At 42.8% G+C, this 20,792-nt stretch overlaps 1 protein-coding gene across 1 annotated transcript in view; it reads left to right on the plus strand.

The window, feature by feature from the left end:
• Window positions 1-7,102: 7,102 nt before the first annotated feature.
• SLC22A2 (solute carrier family 22 member 2) overlaps window positions 7,103-20,792 on the plus strand; it is a 28,154-nt gene continuing 14,464 nt past the window's right edge. The window contains exons 1-5 of the mRNA XM_036886783.2: window positions 7,103-7,818; window positions 9,222-9,325; window positions 14,361-14,515; window positions 16,505-16,673; window positions 20,649-20,763. Coding sequence (XP_036742678.2) covers window positions 7,408-7,818; window positions 9,222-9,325; window positions 14,361-14,515; window positions 16,505-16,673; window positions 20,649-20,763 — 954 coding nt within the window. The 5' untranslated portion in view covers window positions 7,103-7,407. The remainder of the gene's footprint in view (window positions 7,819-9,221; window positions 9,326-14,360; window positions 14,516-16,504; window positions 16,674-20,648; window positions 20,764-20,792) is intronic.

A 20,792-nucleotide genomic window follows, 5' to 3' on the forward strand; every position in this document is an offset into this window, starting at 1 on the left:
CTCCTCTCATCAGCTCTCTGACTTGGCACAGTGGCCAGTGTACAAGTAGGAGCCTGCCCAGGTGACCCAGATGCTCTAGGACAAGGCTGGACCACAGTCCATGTTGCGTGGTCTCCTTCCGGGCTCCCCCTGGCCTGCTACCATTATCCCTGTGAGCTCCCTGAGAGCACGCGACACAGATCACTGTCAGGCCGTCTATTTCCAACCACCCCTGTCTCCAGACGGCTCCAGTTTACCTAAGGGACGACTCTGGCCACCCCAAGGCCACATGGTGCCTTTTCACTGTATCAAAGACCTATCACTGACACCATCCTGTACAGATCAGGACCTCAGGACCTCAAGACCCCTCCCCCCGCTGACGGACCACCTGCTTCTGCCCTGCCACCCTCCGGGGACCAGCTGCCCAGCCGGTCATTGGTAGAATTCAAAGTTTCTAACTGCCCCCTAAACTGCCCTGTCTTCAGCAGCCAGAGCTGAGAGAGTTAGTCCAGACACAGAGGGCCTTGCTCCATGCTGCCAGAAGACAGCATCCCGGGGGCAGTATTTATTTCCATTACAAAAGAACCTGATAAAAGATTGAGAAATACTTCAGACATGAATTACACAAATCATTTGATTATATGGATTAAATGATTGCTGGGCACTGGATCCGATTAGCCTCTTATCACAATTCTGCATATGTAAGCACCCCCCACAAATGAAGCGGTGCCTGCACCAGGGACCGGACTCACATCACAGGCATGGAATCAGCAACTTCACTAAGCTCCCTCCCCTCTGTGTTTCCTCCCCCCAGTTGCTCATGGCCTGTGTGACAGTAGAGAAGAGTCTGTCCCCCATGGGAAGGGATGTTGTGGCAGCCATACTGTGGGGCTCTGCCCCTGGGATCGACAGGAAAGTGTTGGGTGACTGCGCAATCCTACGGCTGTAAGCAATCTGAGGTCTCACCTTCTCCTTATCTCCTCAGTGCCTATAGGTGATTCAAGGTGAATTTCAACGTCACCTCTCTTGGCAAATGTCTTTCCTCTTGCCTCTCACCTGGTGCTCTCTTCTCCCCGCATGAAGGTCTAGTGTCTTGAAATCACCTGTGTCAGTGACTCAAACCCAGGGTGCAGATGTTTGTAAAATATACTAGTGAATCTTCTAATTTCAGTTTCTGCAAAGGACCCAAAGTTAGGTCCCTCATGTTCTTTTTTATTGGAGTATCATTGATATACAATGTTATATTGGTTTCAAATACATACCACAGTGGTTCAATAGTTACATTATTAAATCCTCACCCCTACTAGTGTAGTTACTATCTGTCAACATAGGAAGATGTTACAGACTCATTGGCTATATTCTCCATGCGGTACTACCATCCCCATGACCAACTTATATCATGATTGAGAATTTTTGTGCCTCTTTTACCCCCTCACACTCCTCACTCACCTACTCCAACCCCTCCCCCACGGTAACCACCAGTCACTTCTCAGTGCCTCTGAGTCTACTGCTATTTTGTTCATTATATTTTTAGATTCCACAAATAAGTGAAATCATATGGCGTTTGTCTTTCTCCACCTGGCTTATTTCTCTTAGCATAATACCTATGGGTCCATCTATAGTGTTCAGATGCCAGATTTCTTTCTTTTTTATGGCTGAATAATATTCCATTGTGTATATTATCCACTCATTTATTAATGGACACTTTGGTTGCTTCCAAATCTTGGCTATTGTAAATAACATGGCAATAAACATAGGAGTGCATGTATCTTTTTGAATCAGGGATTTTGTTTTCCTTGGGTAAATTCCTAGAAGTGGAATTACTGGGTGATAAGATATTCCCATTTTTTAGTTTTTTGAGAAACCTCCATACTGCTTTCCACAGTGGCTGCACCAATTTACATTCCCACCAACAGGGTAGGAGGGTTCCCTCTTTTCTGCTTCCTTGCCAACACTGGTTACATCTTGTCTTTTGGATAGTGGCCATTTTAACTGGTATGAGGTGATATCTCACTGTGGTTTTGATTCACATTTCCCTGATAATTAGTAATGTGGAGCATCTTTTCATGTGCCTGCTTGTCATCTGTATTTCTTCTTTGGAAAAGTCTGTTCAGGTCCTCCACCTATTTCTTTATCTTTTTTTTTTTTTTTTGGTGTTGAGTCATGTGACTTCTTTATGTATTTTGGATGTTAACCCCCTACCAGTTAAATCATTTATGAATATATTCTCCTAATATTTTTGTTCTGCTGATGGTGTCCTTTGCTGTACAGCTTTTTACTTGGATGTAGTCCCACTTATCTTTTATTTTGTTTCCCTTGTCCAGGGGGATGTGTCCAGAAAAAAATTGCTAATTCTTATGTTCAAGAGATTTTTGCCCATGTTTTCTTCTAAGAGTTCTATGGTTACATATCTTTCATTTAGATCTGTGATCCATTTTGAGTTTACTTTTATGTATGGAGTTAAACAGTAATCCAGTTTCATGCTCTTGCATGTAGCTGTCCAATTTCCCCAACATCAGTTATTGAACAGACTGTCTTTTCCCCATTGTATATCCATGGCTCCTTTATCATATGTTAATTGACTATATATGCATGGGTTTATATCTGGGCTCTCCATTCTGTTCCACTGATTTATGGGTCTGTTCTTGTGCCAGTACCATACTGTTTTGATTACTGTAGCTTTGTAATATAGCTTTAAGTCAAAGACTTTAATACCCCCAGCTTTGTTGTTCCTTTTCAGGATCAGGATTGTTTGAGCTATTTGGTGTCTTTTGTGGTTTTATATGAATTTTAGGATTATTTGCTCTAGTTAATTTAAAAATGCCATTGGTATTTCAATAGGGATTCACCGAATCTGTAAATTGCTTTGGACAGGATAGCCATTTTAACAATATTAATTCTTCCTATCCATGAGCATGGGATAGATTTCCATTTACTTGTGTCTTTAATTTCTCTCATGAGTGTCTTATAGTTTTCAGAGTACAGGTCTTTCACATCCTTGGTTAGGTTTATTCCTAGGTATTTTACTCTTCTTTATGCAATTATAAATGGAATTGTTTCCCTGATTTCTCTTTCTACTAGTTCGTTGTTAGTATATAGGAATACAACAGATTTCTATGCATTAATTTTGTATACTGCAACTTTGCTGAATCCAATTATCAGTTCTAAAAGTTTTTGGTGGAGTCTTTAGGGTTTTCTATATATAGTATCATGTCACCTGCAAATAGTGACAATTTTACTTCTTCCTTACCAATTTGGGTGTTTTTATCTCTCTGTCTTGTCTGATTGCCATGGCTAGGACTTCCAGTATTATTTTGAACAAAACTGGTGAAAGTGGACATCCTTGTCTTGTTCCTGATCTTAAAGGGAAAACCTTTAGCTTTTTGCCATTGAGTATGATGTTAGCTGTAGGTTTGTCATATATGGGCTTTATTATGTTGAGGTACATACCATCTACACCTATTTCGTTGAGAGTTTTTGTCATGAATTGATGTTGAATTTTTTCAAATGCTTTTTCAGCACTTATTGAGATGATCATAAGGTTTTTCTCAATATGATGATTGATACGATTGCTATATGAATATTATACCATCCTTGCATCCATGAGATAAATCCCACTTGATCATGATGGATGATCCTTTTGATGTGTTTTTGAATTTTGTTTGCTAATACCTTGTTGAGGATTTTTGCATCTGTGTTATCAGGGATATTGGTCTATAATTTTCTTTTTTTTTTTTTTTTTATGTAGTGTCTTTTCCTGGCTTTTGTATTAGAATGATGCTGGCCTCATTGAATGAGTTTGGAAGTATTCCCTCCTCTTCTACTTTTTAGAATACTTTAAGGAGGATGGGTATTAGCTCTTCTTTAAATGTTGGGTAGAATTCAGCTGTGAAGCCATCTAGTCCTGGAATTTTGTTTGTTGGAGTTTCTTGATTACCAATTCAATTTCATTACTGGTAATTGGTCTGTTCAGATTTTCTGCTTCTTTCTGGGTCAGTCCTGGAAGGTTGTGTCTATTTCAGTGAAAAATGACAGGAATTTGAAAAATTAGGAATTTGTCCTTTTCTTCTAGGTTGTCCAATTTGTTGGCACATAATTTTTCATGGAATTCTCTAATAATTATTTATGTTTCTGTGGTGTCAATTGTAACTATTCCTTTTTCATTTCAGATTTTTTAATTTGTGTTCTCTTTTTTTCTTGATAAGTCTGGCTAGGGGTTTATCTGTTTTATCTTCTCTCAGAACCAGCTCTTAGGAGCATTGATTTTTTCTATTGTTTTATTCTTCTCTATTTTATTTATTTCTTCTCTGATCTGTGTTATGTCCTTCCTTCTACTAAGTAACAGGTTGATTTTTCATTTTGTTAATGATTTCCTTTGCTGTGAAGATTTTTAATTTGATATGGTCCCATTTACTTATTTTTGCTTTTGCCTGGGGAAACATATCCAGAAAAAAACTAATGCTGATATTCAAGAGTTTACTGCCTGTACTTTCTTCTAGGAATTTTATAGTTTCATGTCTTATATTGAGGTCTTTAATTCATTTTGAGTTTATTTTTGTGTATGGTTTAAGACAGTGATCCAGTTTCATTCTTTTGCATGTAACTGTCTAGCTTTCCAAAAACCACTCATTAAAGAGACTGTATTTTCCCCTGTTGTACATTATAGCCTCCTTTGTCATATATTATTGACCATACAGGTTTGAGTTTATTTCTGGGCTCTCTATTCTGTTCCTTTGGTCAATGTATCTGTTCTTATTTTGATTACTATAGCTTTATAGTATAGTTTGAAATCAGGGAGATGATACCCTCAGCTGCTTAGGGTATTCAGGATTTTTGTTTGTGGTTATACACATTTTAGGATTATTTGCTCTATTTCAGTGAAAAATGACAGGTATTTTGATAGGGATTGCACTGAATCTATAGATTGCTTTAGGCAGTATGGCCATTTTAAGAATATTAATTTTTCCTTTCCATGAACTTTGAATAGCTTTGCATTTAGTTGTGTCTTATTCAGTTTCTTTCATCAATGTCTTACAGTTTTCAAAATACAGGTCTTTCACCTCCTTAGTTAAATTTATTCCTAGCTATTTTATTCCTTTTGATGCAATTATAAATAAGATTGATTTCTTAATTTCTCTTTCTTTTAGTTTATTATTTGTATATAGAAACACAACAGATTTCTGTGTATTGATTTAGTATCCTGAGAATTTACTGAATTTATTTCTAGTAGATTTTTGGTGGAGTCTCTAGGGATTCTATATATAGTATCATGTCATCTGCAAATAGTGACAATTTTCCTCCTTCCTTACCAATTTAGATGACTTTTATCTTTTCCTTGCCTTCTGGCATTTCTTTAAGATTACTCTAAGAGAAAATGATGATTTAGGGATAAGAAAGACCCAAAATCCTGGAGAGAAGAGAAATGAGATATCCACAGGGTCACTGAAAAGCTCCAACCTATTCCTGGAATGCTAGAGAGAGCAACCTTTTGTTGGGGTTTTGACATCCATGCCCACTGGTATTTCTGGCTTGCTGGCTTCTCCAGCACCCAGTCTGGGTTATGTGAAGGGGAAAGAAAACCCAGGAAGAAAACTTGCCACCATGTCTTTGGGCCCAAGGTCCCTAGATAGTCTGCTTTCTCTTCACTGTTCAGTCTTCCTATGATTGTTTCATGTATAGTGGCCCAGGTTTTTAGTTGTATTCAGGAGGAAGAATAAGGAAAAGTACATCTAATCCATTTTTCCTAGAAGCAGAAATTAAAGGTATATTTTTCTTGCTTGACATGGCCTTATCTTTTCACTGGATGGCATTATTTATCTGCCCTTTATTTTTTTAGTGGTTTTTCATTTTTATTTGAAAAATACCTCTTCATCTGCAGAGATTCTAAGCAAAGCACTGGAATGCATCTCCAGCCTCATGGTCACACCAGTCACAGCCTCACCTCTCCTTAGAACACATCTGTTATCCAGTGGCTCAGAATGAGTCACAGCTTTCCAGGCACCTGGTATCTCATGACAGTTCATTACCTTGGAAGCTGAGTTTCCTCTTCACCACAGCCTACCACTGGCCTTGGAGAGCCTTGGTACAAACAGAGATTTAATCTAGGTCTTTGTTTTGCTTTTCTCCTACTGAATAGTCAGTGGGTATAATTGCATGGATGAGCTTTGTAACTGTAATTTTTGTGCAGATTTACTCCCCTGAACTCTTGGCTCCATAAAGTCTGAACCCATTTACTTAGCCAATGGCAGTGGGACCAGTGGTGGCCAAGGTCCTCCCAACCTGACATCTCTGAGCAGAATGCCTCTGAGCCACACCAAGGCGCAGCAGAGGTTGATGGGGTCCCAAGAGGAATCTGCTTCTGGCTTTCATAACAAGGAACTTGCACTGCTGTAGGGAGCAGGACTCCTATGGGTCACTGCTTTCAGACCCATGCTATTAAACCCATTGCCTGTTCAACAAAAAAAAGAGAAAAGAAAACTGAATTAAATTTCTGGTGCTTTGATATGCAGATGGATCAACAGGCCACTTTCTCCACGTGATAGCTTCCCACCCCCATAAGGATCATTTGTCCACCAGGAAAGTCGAATTGCCTGTTTCTCTTGTGCTGGGGTACACCCAAAACAATTCCAAAGAGGCAGAAATATCTAGGACAAAACAAGCAGAATGAAAACACTCTTGCCTGCATTTACACTTGACCTGTAAGTGTGGTGAACATTTTATTCTTTCCTTAAAAATGGGTTGAGGAAAAGATATGTTAGGGTTGAAAGAAGCATGCCAATATTGGCATCTTTAAAAAGCAGAATTATAAAATCCAGGAAAAAACAAACAGCCACAGCATGTCTCCTGAGTGCACTTGTTTGTAGAATGAGCCTAGAGGCAGACTTTGCAAACCGCTGCGAATCCAGACATGAACTCTGACCCAAGACCATGATTCACAGAACACGGAGGGAGCGAAGCCAAATGCATGTGAGTTCTCTGAAGCACCTTAGAGAAAAGGTTGTTTATGCGGGTGAGATATGAATATATTAATTTCCTGGACACTTAGTTTACTAGGGAAGGATTAACTGGTCTGTGATATGTGAGTGCGCTCAGATTTCTCCCCAGGTGGTATGGAGGCAGGACTGTTTGTGGTGCTGGTATGAGGCAGGGACAGACCCTGAAGAGCGATGTTACAGTAAACACAGCATCTCGCCCTGTTGCTTGCTCGGAGCCTCTCGGAGACCAGCAGGACACTCGGCAGCCGGACAAGCGCACGCCTGCAAGTCAGCCTGACCAAGTAAAAGACAAAAGGCTGGTCGCTTGCTAAAGTCACCTCCCTCTCACCCTTTGACTTCTGATCAAGAGTTGTGCTGAGCTGGCCACAGCCTCCCGAGGACGTCTGTAGCAGCCCTGGGAAAAGCATCAGGCCTTCCCCTGCCTCCCGTAATAATGCCCACGGTGGATGACATCCTAGAGCACGTAGGGGAATTTAACTTTTTCCAGAAACAAATGTTTTTCCTCCTAGCTCTGCTCTCAGCCGCCTTCGCTCCCATCTACGTGGGCATCGTCTTCCTGGGCTTCACCCCGGACCACCGCTGCCTGAACCCCGGCGTGGCCGAGCTGGGCCGGCGCTGCGGTTGGAGCCTGGCAGAGGAGCTGAACTACACGGTGCCGGGCACGGGGCCGGCGGGCGAGGCCTTCCCCCGCCAGTGTCGCCGCTACGAGGTGGACTGGAACCAGAGCGCCCTCGGCTGCCGGGACCCGCTGGCCGGCCTGGCCGCCAACAGGAGCCACCTGCCGCTGGGCCCCTGCGCGCACGGCTGGGTGTACGACGCACCCGGCTCCTCCATCGTGACCGAGGTGAGTGGGAGCGGGGTCGCGATCAGGGCAAAGCCAAGCGCACAGCTTTTCCTAAGGGAGAAGCCGGCAGGGCCAGGTTCTTACACTGTGTCCGGACTTGCTCTTTGGACCCAGAGCATCTTATAAAGGCCTAGTTTCCCAGGCAAACGTGCAGCCTCTTATTTGTCTGGAGATGAATGTATTAGTTAAGACTTTATGGAATTCTGACCCTCATGATTCTGGCTAATGCAAGTCTCAGAGGTAAGACACAAGCAAATGCCCATCAGAATTTCTGGAAATAATTTCAGGAAAGGGAAAATCGTCAAGCCTCTTCTTTTTCTGGAAGCCTTACCTCCCCTTCTATTCTGCCAGCATACCAATGGTCACCTGAAAACCCTCGGACCTGAGCTGAACGGAGCCTTGCTGTGAAAGCGTGTGCTTTCCTCCTGAGGGCTGTTTTATTCTCTTAATTTGCTCAAAGTGTCCACATAAAACCTTCTGGGGTTGGAGCTTATGTGATAGTGCTATGATTGTATTAAAATCTACCGTCAGCAGTCACATCTAATTGTGAAGCCTCATTTCAATAAATACGGAGGAAATTTTTTTAAATGGAGGTTTGTTCTAATGGGAGGCAAAGCAAAATGGGGCAATGCAATGCTTCTGCAAATAAGGAGCCAATTGCCTCCCTTAGTTTCCAGAACTGCCGGGGTGTTGTGAAGATACTCTGTGTGATACAGACATGGAGGTAGAGGGGCCTTTTTTTTGAGGATCTGAAGTAGTCTCATTACCTGAAGTGTGGAGGTTCACAGTTTTAACACTGTACAACTTTAAGAGGCTTTACAGTGGCTCATCTCCTCTCTTCACACAGAGATGAGGAAACTGGGCCCCAGAGCAGACAGGTACAACTTGCCTGAGGCCACAGAGTAAGTTAGCCTGGAAACTGGATCCCCTGACTTCCAGGCCAGCACCTGTTCCTCCTCCAACACAGCCTCTTGTTCCAGATGAGAGCAAATGTAACAGCCTTTAGCAAGGCGCTCCTGACTGCTAATTCCCCTGCTCCTAGAGAGACAGGGAAGAGAAAGTCCCCCAGGGCAACGTTTGTAACCTCTTCACACACCGATTTGCCTCCGTGTATTGAAATTAGAAAGGGCAAATGGATTTGTGCATAAATGGAGTATGACCCAATTTCAGCTGATTTAACCAATCACAGAGTTTAGCCTAATGACATACTACCAGATGGAATGCTAAATGGAGTGCAGGACAAATCTTTTTCTTGCATGAAGAAAATTAATAGAAACAGGAAAGCATTCAGCCACACTGGTTTAACGCAAGGAAGATTGAATGAGTTCCCCAGGCTGTGTTGTGTCTTACGGGATTTTGTTTTCTTTCTCCCCTAACTTGGGACATCTCTCACCTCACGGCAGTTTAACCTAGTGTGTGCCAACTCCTGGATGCTGGACCTGTTTCAGTCGGCTGTGAATGCTGGTTTTTTTATTGGTTCTGTGTCTATCGGCTACATAGCAGACAGGTAGGTGCAGTACAAATGTGGTGGATTTAAACAATCCCGCAGGTTCTGGAAGCACTTGGCCTTACCACCCCTGCTTCAGTATCATTCTTTCCCAGAGCACCCAGACCAGTTTTATGGCCTTAATGTCAGTTGTCTGAACCATCTTAGATTTCTTCTGCTGCTTTGATAAGCATGACCAATGTCTTTATTTTCTAAATCTCTGAGTTCTAGTGGGATATTTCAACATTAGGCAGCAGTTTTTTCTTGTGAGTTACCCAGAAGTTTAGGGGTTAGGGGAGGGAGAGGACGCCATGGGTTGATCCCTTTGTAATTCCCAGTTCATTCATTCTTTGGCCTGCTGGTCGTGAGCCTTAGGGGTCTCGGGCCGTCTTCGGTCCTCTGCTTGCCTCTCACATACCCAGAGTCCAGCATGCTCTCCCCAACACTGTCCCTCCCCCGCCCATGAGACTGCAGGACTCCTGAGCTGGGCCCCTGGAGCCAGGTATAGGTATAGACGTGGAACCTGGGATATAGTTGGGTGAAAGGGAAACAGGGTCCATCCACACCGAGATCTGGAAAGGCCCCTCCACATGGAATGTACAACACATGCTCTTCTCCAATGGGTCCGTGTCTTCACGGGACTCATACGAATCCAGCTGACCCTGTATCATTTATTGGTCCATCATTTTGTAATCCCAGATTTGCGGTGCTGAAAGTTCCTTGTAACACACATCTTTACAATGGTGATGACCCAGTAGATGTTTTTAGGAGTCTTCAAAAGGAAAACAGAAAATTTTGCTTTTTATTTGATAAACACTTTAGATAATATGGCCATCAGGGCTAATTATTTAATACTCATAATGCCAACTGTTTATGGAGAGTTTTCCATGTGCCAGGCACTGTGCTCAACATTTGAGACAGTATCATTCTCTTTAGTCATCAGTCACCTAATGAAGTGGTGATATATAACTATACAATAAATATATAAAATCTATTATAATCAATTTAATATATTTATAATTTATTATAAACCATAAATATACATATTTAGTCTGAAATAAATGGTAAATACACTGTATGCTTTTTGCCCTCCCCAACTATATCTATAGTATGATAAACCCAAAACTATGAGTATAATATTAAATATAAATAGAGTATTTTCTACGATTAAACTATATTGTCAGGCTGGATTGAAAGTTGCAAATGTGTTAAAAGATTAACAATGATGGTTTAATCTATCACACCCACCCTTCACCCCTTCACCCCGTCCACTGCCCCCATCCCTGTGCATTTTCAAGCCCGGCCCATGGGGCAGCAGGAGTGGGGAGGGAGGGTGGCAGGTGAGACACTGGTCTCAAGGCAGCTCCATCTACCACACTACTTCCGGAGCTGTCTGCTCAGCCGTCCTTCGGAGGCTCTTCCTGGGACTGTGTGGGAGGTTTGTGAGGGAATGAGGCAGCCATTCGGGTTATTTTTATTGCCACAGAACCTATGACAGTCATTTGGAGATGATGCCTTAAATCAGGAGCAACACTAGCAAGGAGTGGTCCAAAGTCCCCTCTCTCCTCGCCCTTCCCACTGCCCACCTCCATGTACGGTGAAGTTATTAACACTCAGCTCACGGGAAAGAAGTGAGCAAATAGGTGACTGAGTCTCACAGCTAGTTAAATAAATGAGTTAATTATTCTCACCCCACTCAGACAGTAAGAGCCTTGTCTAATTCTCTACTGACAGTGCATTCCTGACTTATAATCCTCAGTCAATTATCCACCTACCTAGGTGACCTCATTTTCTGCTCCTATTGTTGCAATCTCCTATGTAAAGCTGATTACTCATGATTCTTCCCCAAAAATCTAGGTATGTACCTCTATTTCCTTTCTTAAACCATCTGAAGTTATGTTGGCAGTTGCCCCCTCTCCTGTTGTATTTGATCTAAGGGTGTGCACTAATGTAACTCCATAGGGTTAAACAAAAAAAAAAAGGAACTTAACTTTTGTATACTTAATGCCTATTTCTGAAGTTTTGAGATTTTATACAGTGCAATAAAAATCTCATGCAAACCTATTTTATGCTACAGATTAAGCCGACATTAAATAGAATATGTCATCTATGAAGGTTTTAAAAATATGACCCAACAGCTGATTGGGGTACCTTTTAGAAGAAAACAAGGAGGACATTATGAAAGATTGTAAATAAGAATACTGAGTCTTACAGCACGTCAACCTTCTGAAGGTGAGCGTTGCAAATGGAAGGAAGGGAAGGAGGGAGTGAAGGAGGGTGATGTTAGAGAATTTGAAAATAAACCTTTTATAAGATGTCCAATTTGTTTCATCATTCAAACCTCTTAAAGAATGATATGAGGATCATGTGACACAAGTAATCTCACACCAATTCCAGACTTTTTACTCTAATGATCAGTAATTATAAGTGCTATATTTAGTGGCATGCTTGTAAATATTTAATGAATGACTTTTCAAGGGAAAAAGATTTGTAGCATTTGCTGATTTCCTTGGTGTAAATACCCCCACGGTGGTCCATTTCAAGCTAGCAAAGTAAGGTCACTGAACACAGAGTTGGCTGGAAATACGTGGAAATAATACACTATTTCCACTGTACACACAACAGATAGAGGCAAATAACCCCATGAGCATGGATAATGGATGGTCAAACAGTGAAATAATTAGGAAGCAGTGTTTTGTATACTTATGACACTTGTTTTTAATATAATTTGCTTGATTATAAGTATATAATTTAATTTTTAATAGCTGTGTTTAACAATTTTTAAATTAGCTTGCAAATTTTCTGAAAGACTACTAATAAGTTCCTGGGAGCCAGCATCCTACTGTCTTTTTCATGATGGAACTGGGTCAAAACAAACCCAAGTCTGTGAGTCAGAGTCAAACTTACTCAACTATGTGGAATCTCCCAAAACGAGTTCTCCATTACCTACTATGTGCCAGGCACTGTACTGGGCATCCTGGTGTGTTATATTTCATTTGGGATCATAACGGCCTTTTAAAGATTTTATTATCCCCAATTTGCAGATGAGGAACCTGAGGCTGAGTGGAATGAAAGCAGTGCTTCCCAAACATTAATATGCATCCAGCACCCAGGGATCTTGTTAGAATTCTGACTTCTGACCCAGGGGGTCTGGAGTGAGCCTGAGTCAGCACTTCTATCCACTCCCAGGTGACAGCCCCGTGCCGCCTTCTGAGTAGCAAGCAACTAACGGACTGAGGCCAGCAGTCCTGGAGTCCACACCTCCTGGTTTCTCCCTTTGTTTTCCATGTAACCACTTCAGTGGTTCTGTTGCGGGGAGCTGGGGAGTGGAAGATGGGGGCTGGTGGGGAGTGGGGGGGTCTCAAACCACTATCTCAGATCTCCAAAACCTCTTCAAGCCATGGCTAATTTTCTTAATAAGATCATGTTCTTCTTTGGAACATGTCTCCCTGCAAAGTTTGTCTGCATTGTTGATTTGATATTCTGAAGGTTTTCATGCTCTGAGTTTTAAATGGTGAATATTCCCTCTTATCAGCCACAGGATTTGGTCCATCTACAGGAGCATGACTGTGATGGTTTCTGGTATGCCTGAGTCAACTTTGGAAATTAAAGAATTATCACCTGAGCAAATGTTCATGAACTCTTTGAGGGCAAAGAAAAGGGTTTGGGTAGATGTGGGAAGAAAGGCTAAACCATTGTGTTGAGATGTGACTTTGGAAGGTTTTGAATTAACAGCCAAGGGCATATATATTTACAATGGGATACATTAACTGAGAATTAAGAAATGACATGATCAAAACAAGGTTCTAAGAAATTTAGCAGTTTACATTAATTACCAATGTGACTGCTTGATCTTTAAATTTCAGATTTAAAATATTATTATTCCCTAATAATTATTAATGACATCCTGGATTATTCTTAAATGGTCAGTTAGTATTGAAATGGTCACAAGAGCATAGTTGTCTAAAGGCAGAGAAGCAATCAGATAACATTGAGCCACCTCTGAATGTGCAGTGCTGATGACATTAAGCCCTAAGAACCGTTCAGTTTGAAATAGATAAACAAAAACCAAATAAAATGTTTTCTATGCAGAATTTTGGAAATATCCACTCCCAGCTGATTAGAGTGTCTTTTGGCACAAAACCAGGAAGACATGAAGAAAAGGTGAAAATACGCATCCAGCACCCCAACCAGCTTTCTGAGGGCCAGCTTGACACCCAGAGGGAACGGAGGGAGGTGGGTGGTGGGGGGAGAAGGAAGGCGAGGTGGCCAGCTCTTCATGTGTGATATCTCAGTCTTCTTGCCAGCTGGGTCACACAGGTCTTCTCCAGATGAGGAAACTGGGGAAGGTTGAATAACTCGGCAACATTGTACGGTAAGTGGTAAGGCCAAGATTAACCCCAGTTTTCCACATTTTCCTCCGCTCTGTGCATGGAGCCACTGTACAAGGCCCTAGGCTGATGAGACCTGAGTCCCTCACATGAAATATGGAATATCCTGAGGCGACACTCCTGTAGCCATGACCGTGTGAACTGACCACATTACCACACAAAAGACCCTTCCCATAAGCCATGCAAATGCCACCAAGTCCAAAGGCAGTGTTGAAAATGGATAGGGGAGTATGTTGAACTCGAATTCTGTTCTTACTAAACCCAAAACTCTCTTGGATGGGCAGTTGGTTGAGACTGTTAGAGCAAAGGCCCCCAAGCTCACAGGGTGAGGGGCAAACAGGCCCCCTGGGGCACTGAGCACTGGGTGGCCTGGGAGACTCACTCCCCGCATCACCCTCCATGGGTTCGGGGCTGAGCAGGTAACTCTGGCCCTGAGGTGAATGGGCTCGCAGTGCTTCGGTCCCTGTGCAGCGGGCTGGTGGAAAACGCTGCGTGAAACCGACTGACCTCCAGGGTTCTGTTGGCAAGTGTGAGTGTGACTTGGCGCCTGCTGGCCTGCCATAGCTCAGAGTCAGCCTCCAGGGCTCCCAAACTCCTGCTGATGTTCTGCGATCTTCATGGATCTCATCTCACTCTTCCCCCTCTCTCTGCTTTTCCCCCTGCAGGTTTGGCCGTAAGCTCTGCCTCTTGATCACAATCCTCATAAATGCTGCCTCTGGGGTCCTCATGGCCTTTTCCCCCACCTACACATGGATGTTAACTTTTCGTTTGATCCAAGGACTGGTCAGCAAGGCGGGCTGGCTGATAGGCTACATCCTGAGTAAGAATGCTTGCAACTGCTGCTGGGAGGACATGCAGGCACTGCTGCCAAAATAGAGTCAGGTGGGGGGTCACTGCAGAGAAACAGGCTCAGCTTTAACACAGTGCGCAGAGACTGGTTTTTTTCCTGTATCAAAAGAATTTCTAAAATCTTTTCAATCACCTCATTCTACATTCCTCATATAAAGAAAACAAATAAAATAACCGACGGTAAACATCATGCATTCCAAATTCCTACATAACTGTAGGAATTTTTGTTTTCTGTACATAGGGGTGTTACATAGAGACAAAATCCAACCTGCCAGGCCTGTACATAAAGAAAATTCAATGATGAGAGCCATGTTAGGTGTATAAGGGACTCTATTACTTCATGAAAATTGATTCTAGTAAACCATATTATTCATAATTTATATGCAAGGAAACTGAAAATACAAGTGCTGTGGTCAGTCCACGCTCCATAGCCAACCAGGATTATCATTTACATCCTACTCAGTAGTAGCCAGAGTGAGACTTAAGCTTCAAGGCATATAGGAGAACATTTGAATTCTAGCAGCATAGCACCTTTAAAGTAATATTAAGAAAAATTACCATCATAGTTAAATCTTGGGAATTAACTCCATCATTACTTTCCCATCAGCTATATTCAAGTATCATCCACACAAAGGGAAATGGACACTTGGACGCTACTGCTAACAATAAAGTTCCCATTATACACAAGAAAACTAGAATACATGTGCTTAAAATTTTACCTGGTAAAGTTAATTTGGGGAATTCTGTGAGGTGAAGAGGAGATAGTGCTTAATACTATAGGTACCTCTCATGGAAGGTCTTTAATATGCATTTGGGCAACAAAAAATTAACATATGCAGTTGCTCAACCAATCATTTGGTTTCTAGAACATATAATATGTAGAAATTAATTGTATACATTTAAATTTCAGCCTCTTCCCATCAATTTCCTCTCCAGTCCCTCTGAATGTCCTTGAGGGGCACTTGTACTAGACCTCTTTGTACCCCGCCACCCTCAGCCTTCATCTGGGACCCCAACCACTCTACATAAAGTTTTGTTGAGCAATTACATTCTAACTCTGTTTTTGAATACTTTTGGAAAATTGACAACAGTAATTTACAGGAATATTTTTAGAGGGCAATTTGTTTGGTTTATAAATAGTTGATTACCCAACATCTGAGCAAAAACTCTGTGGCTCACAGAATATCTGGAATTTCAATCCTAGCATGTTTGTGATATAAAAATGCTGGTCCCCTAAACCCATGTACCACAGACTTCATACACCTGTCATGCTGTAGTCATGGGCGAGATAAAGATGGTCATTACACCATGTGCTGCAGTATGCCAATAAACTGGCTCTTAGAAAACAAAGTCTCTGATTCATAGTGTCTTCTAAGTTGCCAATACTCCCACCATGACTGATTTTAAAATACCAATGGGTTTAACAAACAGTTTGCAAAATTCCTGAAAATTTAAAAATCAGTCCTTGTAAACGAGTCCTATTGCTAGGTTTCTAAGCCATTTACACACAGCAGAATTGAAAAGAAAATGTTTAACTCAAGTAAGAGAACAAGTTATATTGAGATATTCATTTATATAAAAATCATCTATGATCTAAATTCTATTTTTGGTTCATGTATTCAGGTCTTAAATTATCACTGCCTTATCACTCTAGTTCAAAATTCTGCATATATCTTAAAAATGATTGCATTTGTCCTAGAAATTATTCTATAAATTAAGCATTTTGCTCATATTGGCAGGCCTTTCACCCCATCTAATGTGAGATTATAAGATTTTACATTAACACAACAGCAATAATTATAACAAAATAGGCCCCAAAAAACATTTTAAAAATTTCAAAGAGCTGTATAGAAAATTCTAGAATTTGGACTACTGTTTGAAGGTTGGCACTGCAGTTTCCCTCTAGTTGGATAGCCAACCCACTGTTGTACTGACTTGACCATTGAGATTGTCTCTGCAGTTACAGAATTTGTCGGGCTGAGCTATAGAAGAACAGTGGGGATTTTTTACCAAGTCGCCTTTACGATTGGGCTCCTGGTACTTGCTGGGGTGGCATACGTGATTCCTCACTGGAGGTGGCTGCAGCTCACGGTTACTGTGCCCAACTTCTGCTTCTTGCTCTATTACTGGTGAGTCCACTTGGAACAAAAAGGAAATACATTGAAATGCTCTATTTAACTAAAGAGTCTGCCCTCCCTAATGCACCATGCCTTCTGAAACCTAAGGCTTCCCTCCCCCTTCCGTTTCACGGGAAACCCAGGTCCATGTTACAGGGATAAAAAACACCACAGGCTTCAGCCTGTCTCCTGCTCCTGAAATCAAATGTCCTTTCACTTTGGGCTTAAGCATTTGATGACTTGGATCTTACATTTTCACATTATTAATGTGGTGTTGTAATCAGCTTCTGGTGGCTGTAGTACCCTTTGAAGAAACTGACAATATTACTGTTCTTATTCTGAACCTGATCAGAATGAAACTCAAGATTGAGGAAGTGGGGCATGCATGGCACCATGGGACTTTTTATCACCACGTCCCCATGTCCATGCCCAGAGCAGACATCCCCAGTCAACCACAGCAGTCTTTATCCCAGATAAGTCCACCCTGGCACCCCAGACAGACTGTACAAATCAGTCACAGATACCAGGAGAAGTGAAAGATGTCACCTCTGCTCAAGGGACACAGAAAACACTAGAATCAGCTGAAACTATCAGATACTCTTAATGGGAGGTTTACCTGAGATAAAGCAAGAGGGATGTGATTATCAAACAAGTCTCCCTCCCATGCAACAAGCCCACGTATTTGGTTCCTGGACACACCCACCTGTTCTTCCCCTAGTTATCTTGTCTAAGAATTGAACATCTCAACCCCTCCCAGGAAACCTGGTCTCCTCCAAAAGCCAGTAAAACTCTGAGAGTGACCTTTAGCTCCCTCCCTACACCCATTCTCCCTCCTTTGCATCTCTGAATCAAAACCCTTTTTTTCTTCCTATTCCCACTAGGAATTCATTATTTCCTGCCTAGATTGCTTCCCTAGCCTCCCAACTGGTATTTTGGGTATTTGTTCCACCACCTCTAATCCACACCTCATGTCTCATTTTTAAAACCAGCTCTACCATGTTACTTTCCTATTTGAATAGAAACCTAATGTGTTAGCAGACAGGAAGGCTCACCTATTATCTCCGTTCCCATCACCTCCGAAGCACTTCTTGACACCTTTCATGCAGTAGAATCAAATTTAATTTACTTAGAATCCTACAGGTGCCCCAAGTGTGGCATCTGGCATGTACCTTGTGCGTCTGCGTGTTGATGGGGGTGTCACTCAGAAGGAGGAGGGGCTGTGGAGGGAAAGATGCTGAGGTGAGCTCTGGACCTGAGGAACGCTTAGTGCTGCATGGGCATCCACATGTAGGTATCCGGCAGGGAGTTAAACTTAAAAGTCAGGAGTTCAGATAAGATCTACATCGTTGTTGTAGTTATGGGGATAGACGAGATCCCTCTGAGAAAATGATCAGGGCCGGAAGATGAGGGAGATGGGCAGACCACGAGCAAACACCAGCTTTTGAAAGGCATTCTCATTTGAGGATGAGGAGACAGGACCAGTAAAGAGTGAGGCGGCAAAAGAGTGGAAGGGAGGAGGTACAGGGGCAGAGAGGACATGGGAGTCATGGTGGAGGGACTCTGTGCAGGCCTCACTGCCCTGTACCCACCTGGTCAGCCTGCCCAGGAGGGCCTCTGTCCCCTGCTTGGTGGCCCTGTGCACACATCTCTATACCCCTGCCCCACTCACTGCTTGTTGGCATCAACTGTTCACTTGGCATTGCACGACTTGACTATCCATCCCAGGGGGTGTCACCTCTTTGAGGCCAGGTAACAGTGGGGTCCTCTGGCCAGTTGCCTGTCTGGTCCCGTAGCAACCCCCTAGTACATGATTCTCTCGCCTCTGCTGGAGCTCTGGCACAGAGGGCACCTACTTACCATCAGGTAAGCCTCTTTGTGGAGCCCAGAGCTCATGCCCAAGAGGCTTTCCATGGAGCCAGAATTTACATTCCCATCAATTTTACCCATTAGTCCTCCTGCTACACCTAGAGCTTCAAAAAATTAACTTCTGTTCCACCAGGCAGTTCTTTCGGCATCGGTTTATGTCTCTCAGAGTCCGTCAGGACTTTCCATCTCCAAGCCAACCACTCCCAGCTCCTGCCTCCTCTCACCAGGCTCCCAAGCCCTTCACCCTGGCCCTTTGTCTCTGCTGACTCTGCTCCCTGAGGCACAGGCAGCCAGCGCTAAACACGCTGCTAAGTGTGAGCTAGAGAAGTAGCCCAGCAGTGTCACAGTGGAGGACCTCCGAGCCATGAGCTGTGGATTGACGGCCACTGAGCACACCATGCTTCTGTTCCTGACACTGAGCCCTAACAGAGTTGTCCTTGATTCTTGTCTCCATGGCACCTCCACAGAAACATCCACCTGAGTTCCTTTGGAGCCCTGCCTGTCAGAGCAGCCCTTCTCTCCCAGAGCAATGACCCCGACTGGGGCCTGCCTGTTTCTCTGCCTCCTTCCTGACAGTCCCTCCTCCTCCTGGCCCCCTGGCTATAATCCTGCTCAAAGACATACAGGGGCTCCCTGGGTCCTGCCAGACCAAGCTCCATTCGTGCAGTCTGCCTTTCCGGCTCTCCCCATCAGATCTCAAACTCTTATCTCATTCCTTTGGGAAGTCAGCTCTCAGAATACAGAAAATACAAACAGTAGTTGCTTTCCCCTTGACAGTGTGCATGCAGCCACCTCCCCACCTCCACCATGCCTGTCAGTTCTCACTTGCTGCAAAGCTGGAGCCACTGAGACCTGCCTCTCTGGCCTGCAGCTCACGGCTGGGGCTTCAGCTGCTTCCTGCTTGGCAGTTTGCTTCCCGAAGCCCCCCTGGGCACTCGTAGAAGAGGAGACTTGAGGTCTTCCTGACGAGGCTGAATAGAGGCCAGCATTTGGAGGAAGAACCACCCATCTCCCTGCACAATTTTACAATTTTTTTTTATGATGAGGCTTTTTAAGACCTATTCCCTTAGCAACGTTCAAATATACAATACAGTATCATTAACTACAGTCACCATGCTGTCTTTACATCCCAGAACTTAATTACCTTATGACAAGAAGTTTGTACCTTTTGACCTCCTTCAACCATTTCCTCTGCCCCATCCCCCCACCTCCACGAACAACCATCAATCTGTTATCTGTATCTAGGAGCTTGCTTCTTTTATTAGAAGTGAGATCATATAATATTTATCTTTTTCATTCTGGTTTATTTCATTTAGCATAATACCCTCTAGGTCCATGCATGTTGTTACAAATGGCAAGATTTCCTTCTTTTTTTGGCTGAGTAATATTCCATTGTATATATGTATCACACCTTCTTTATCCATTTATCCATTGCTGGACATTTTGGTTGTTTCCACATCTTGGCTATTGTAAATAATACTGCAAGAACAGAAGAGTGCATATATTTTTTCAAATTACTATTTTTGTTTTCTTTCAATAAATATGCAGAAGTGGAGTTGCTACGTTTAATGGCATTTTTATTTTTAATATTGAACTTCCATCCCATTTTCTATAATGGCTGCACCAATTTACATTCCCACCAACAGTGCTCACCAACACTTGTTTTTTTTGTCATTTTGAAAATAACCATTCTGACTAAGCTGATAACTCACTGTAGTTTGATGTTGAACATCTTTTCTTGTGCCTATTGGTCATCTGAATGTCCTCTTTGGAAAAATTACTATTCAGGCCCTCTGCCCATTTTTAAATCAGATTGTTTGGTTTCTTTGTTTTTTGTTTTTTTGCTGTTCAGTTATATGAGTTCTTTACGTATTTTGGATACTAAGCCTTTACCATATATATGATTTGCAGTTATTTTCTCCTGCTCAGTAGATTGCCTTTTCATTCTGTTGATGGTTTCCTTGGCTGTGTAGCACCTGCACAACTATTTCTTTTGTAGATCCAACCAAACCTCACTATGTAAGATCCCACAGAGAAATCTGATTATGACCATGGGACAAGGGGCTCAGGAAGATTTTCCCCTTCAGTTACCAGCACTGATAACACCTGCCCTGTCCCTAGGTGTGTGCCTGAGTCTCCAAGGTGGCTGAACTCCCAGAACAAAAAAGCCAAAGCCATGAAGGTCATTAAACACATTGCCAAGAAAAATGGAAAATCTCTGCCTGCCTCTGTCCAGGTGAGCCAGCAGCTGAAGTGTCACATCAG

This window comes from Manis pentadactyla, chromosome 12 (assembly GCF_030020395.1).
Source record: "Manis pentadactyla isolate mManPen7 chromosome 12, mManPen7.hap1, whole genome shotgun sequence".
NCBI lineage: Eukaryota > Metazoa > Chordata > Mammalia > Pholidota > Manidae > Manis > Manis pentadactyla.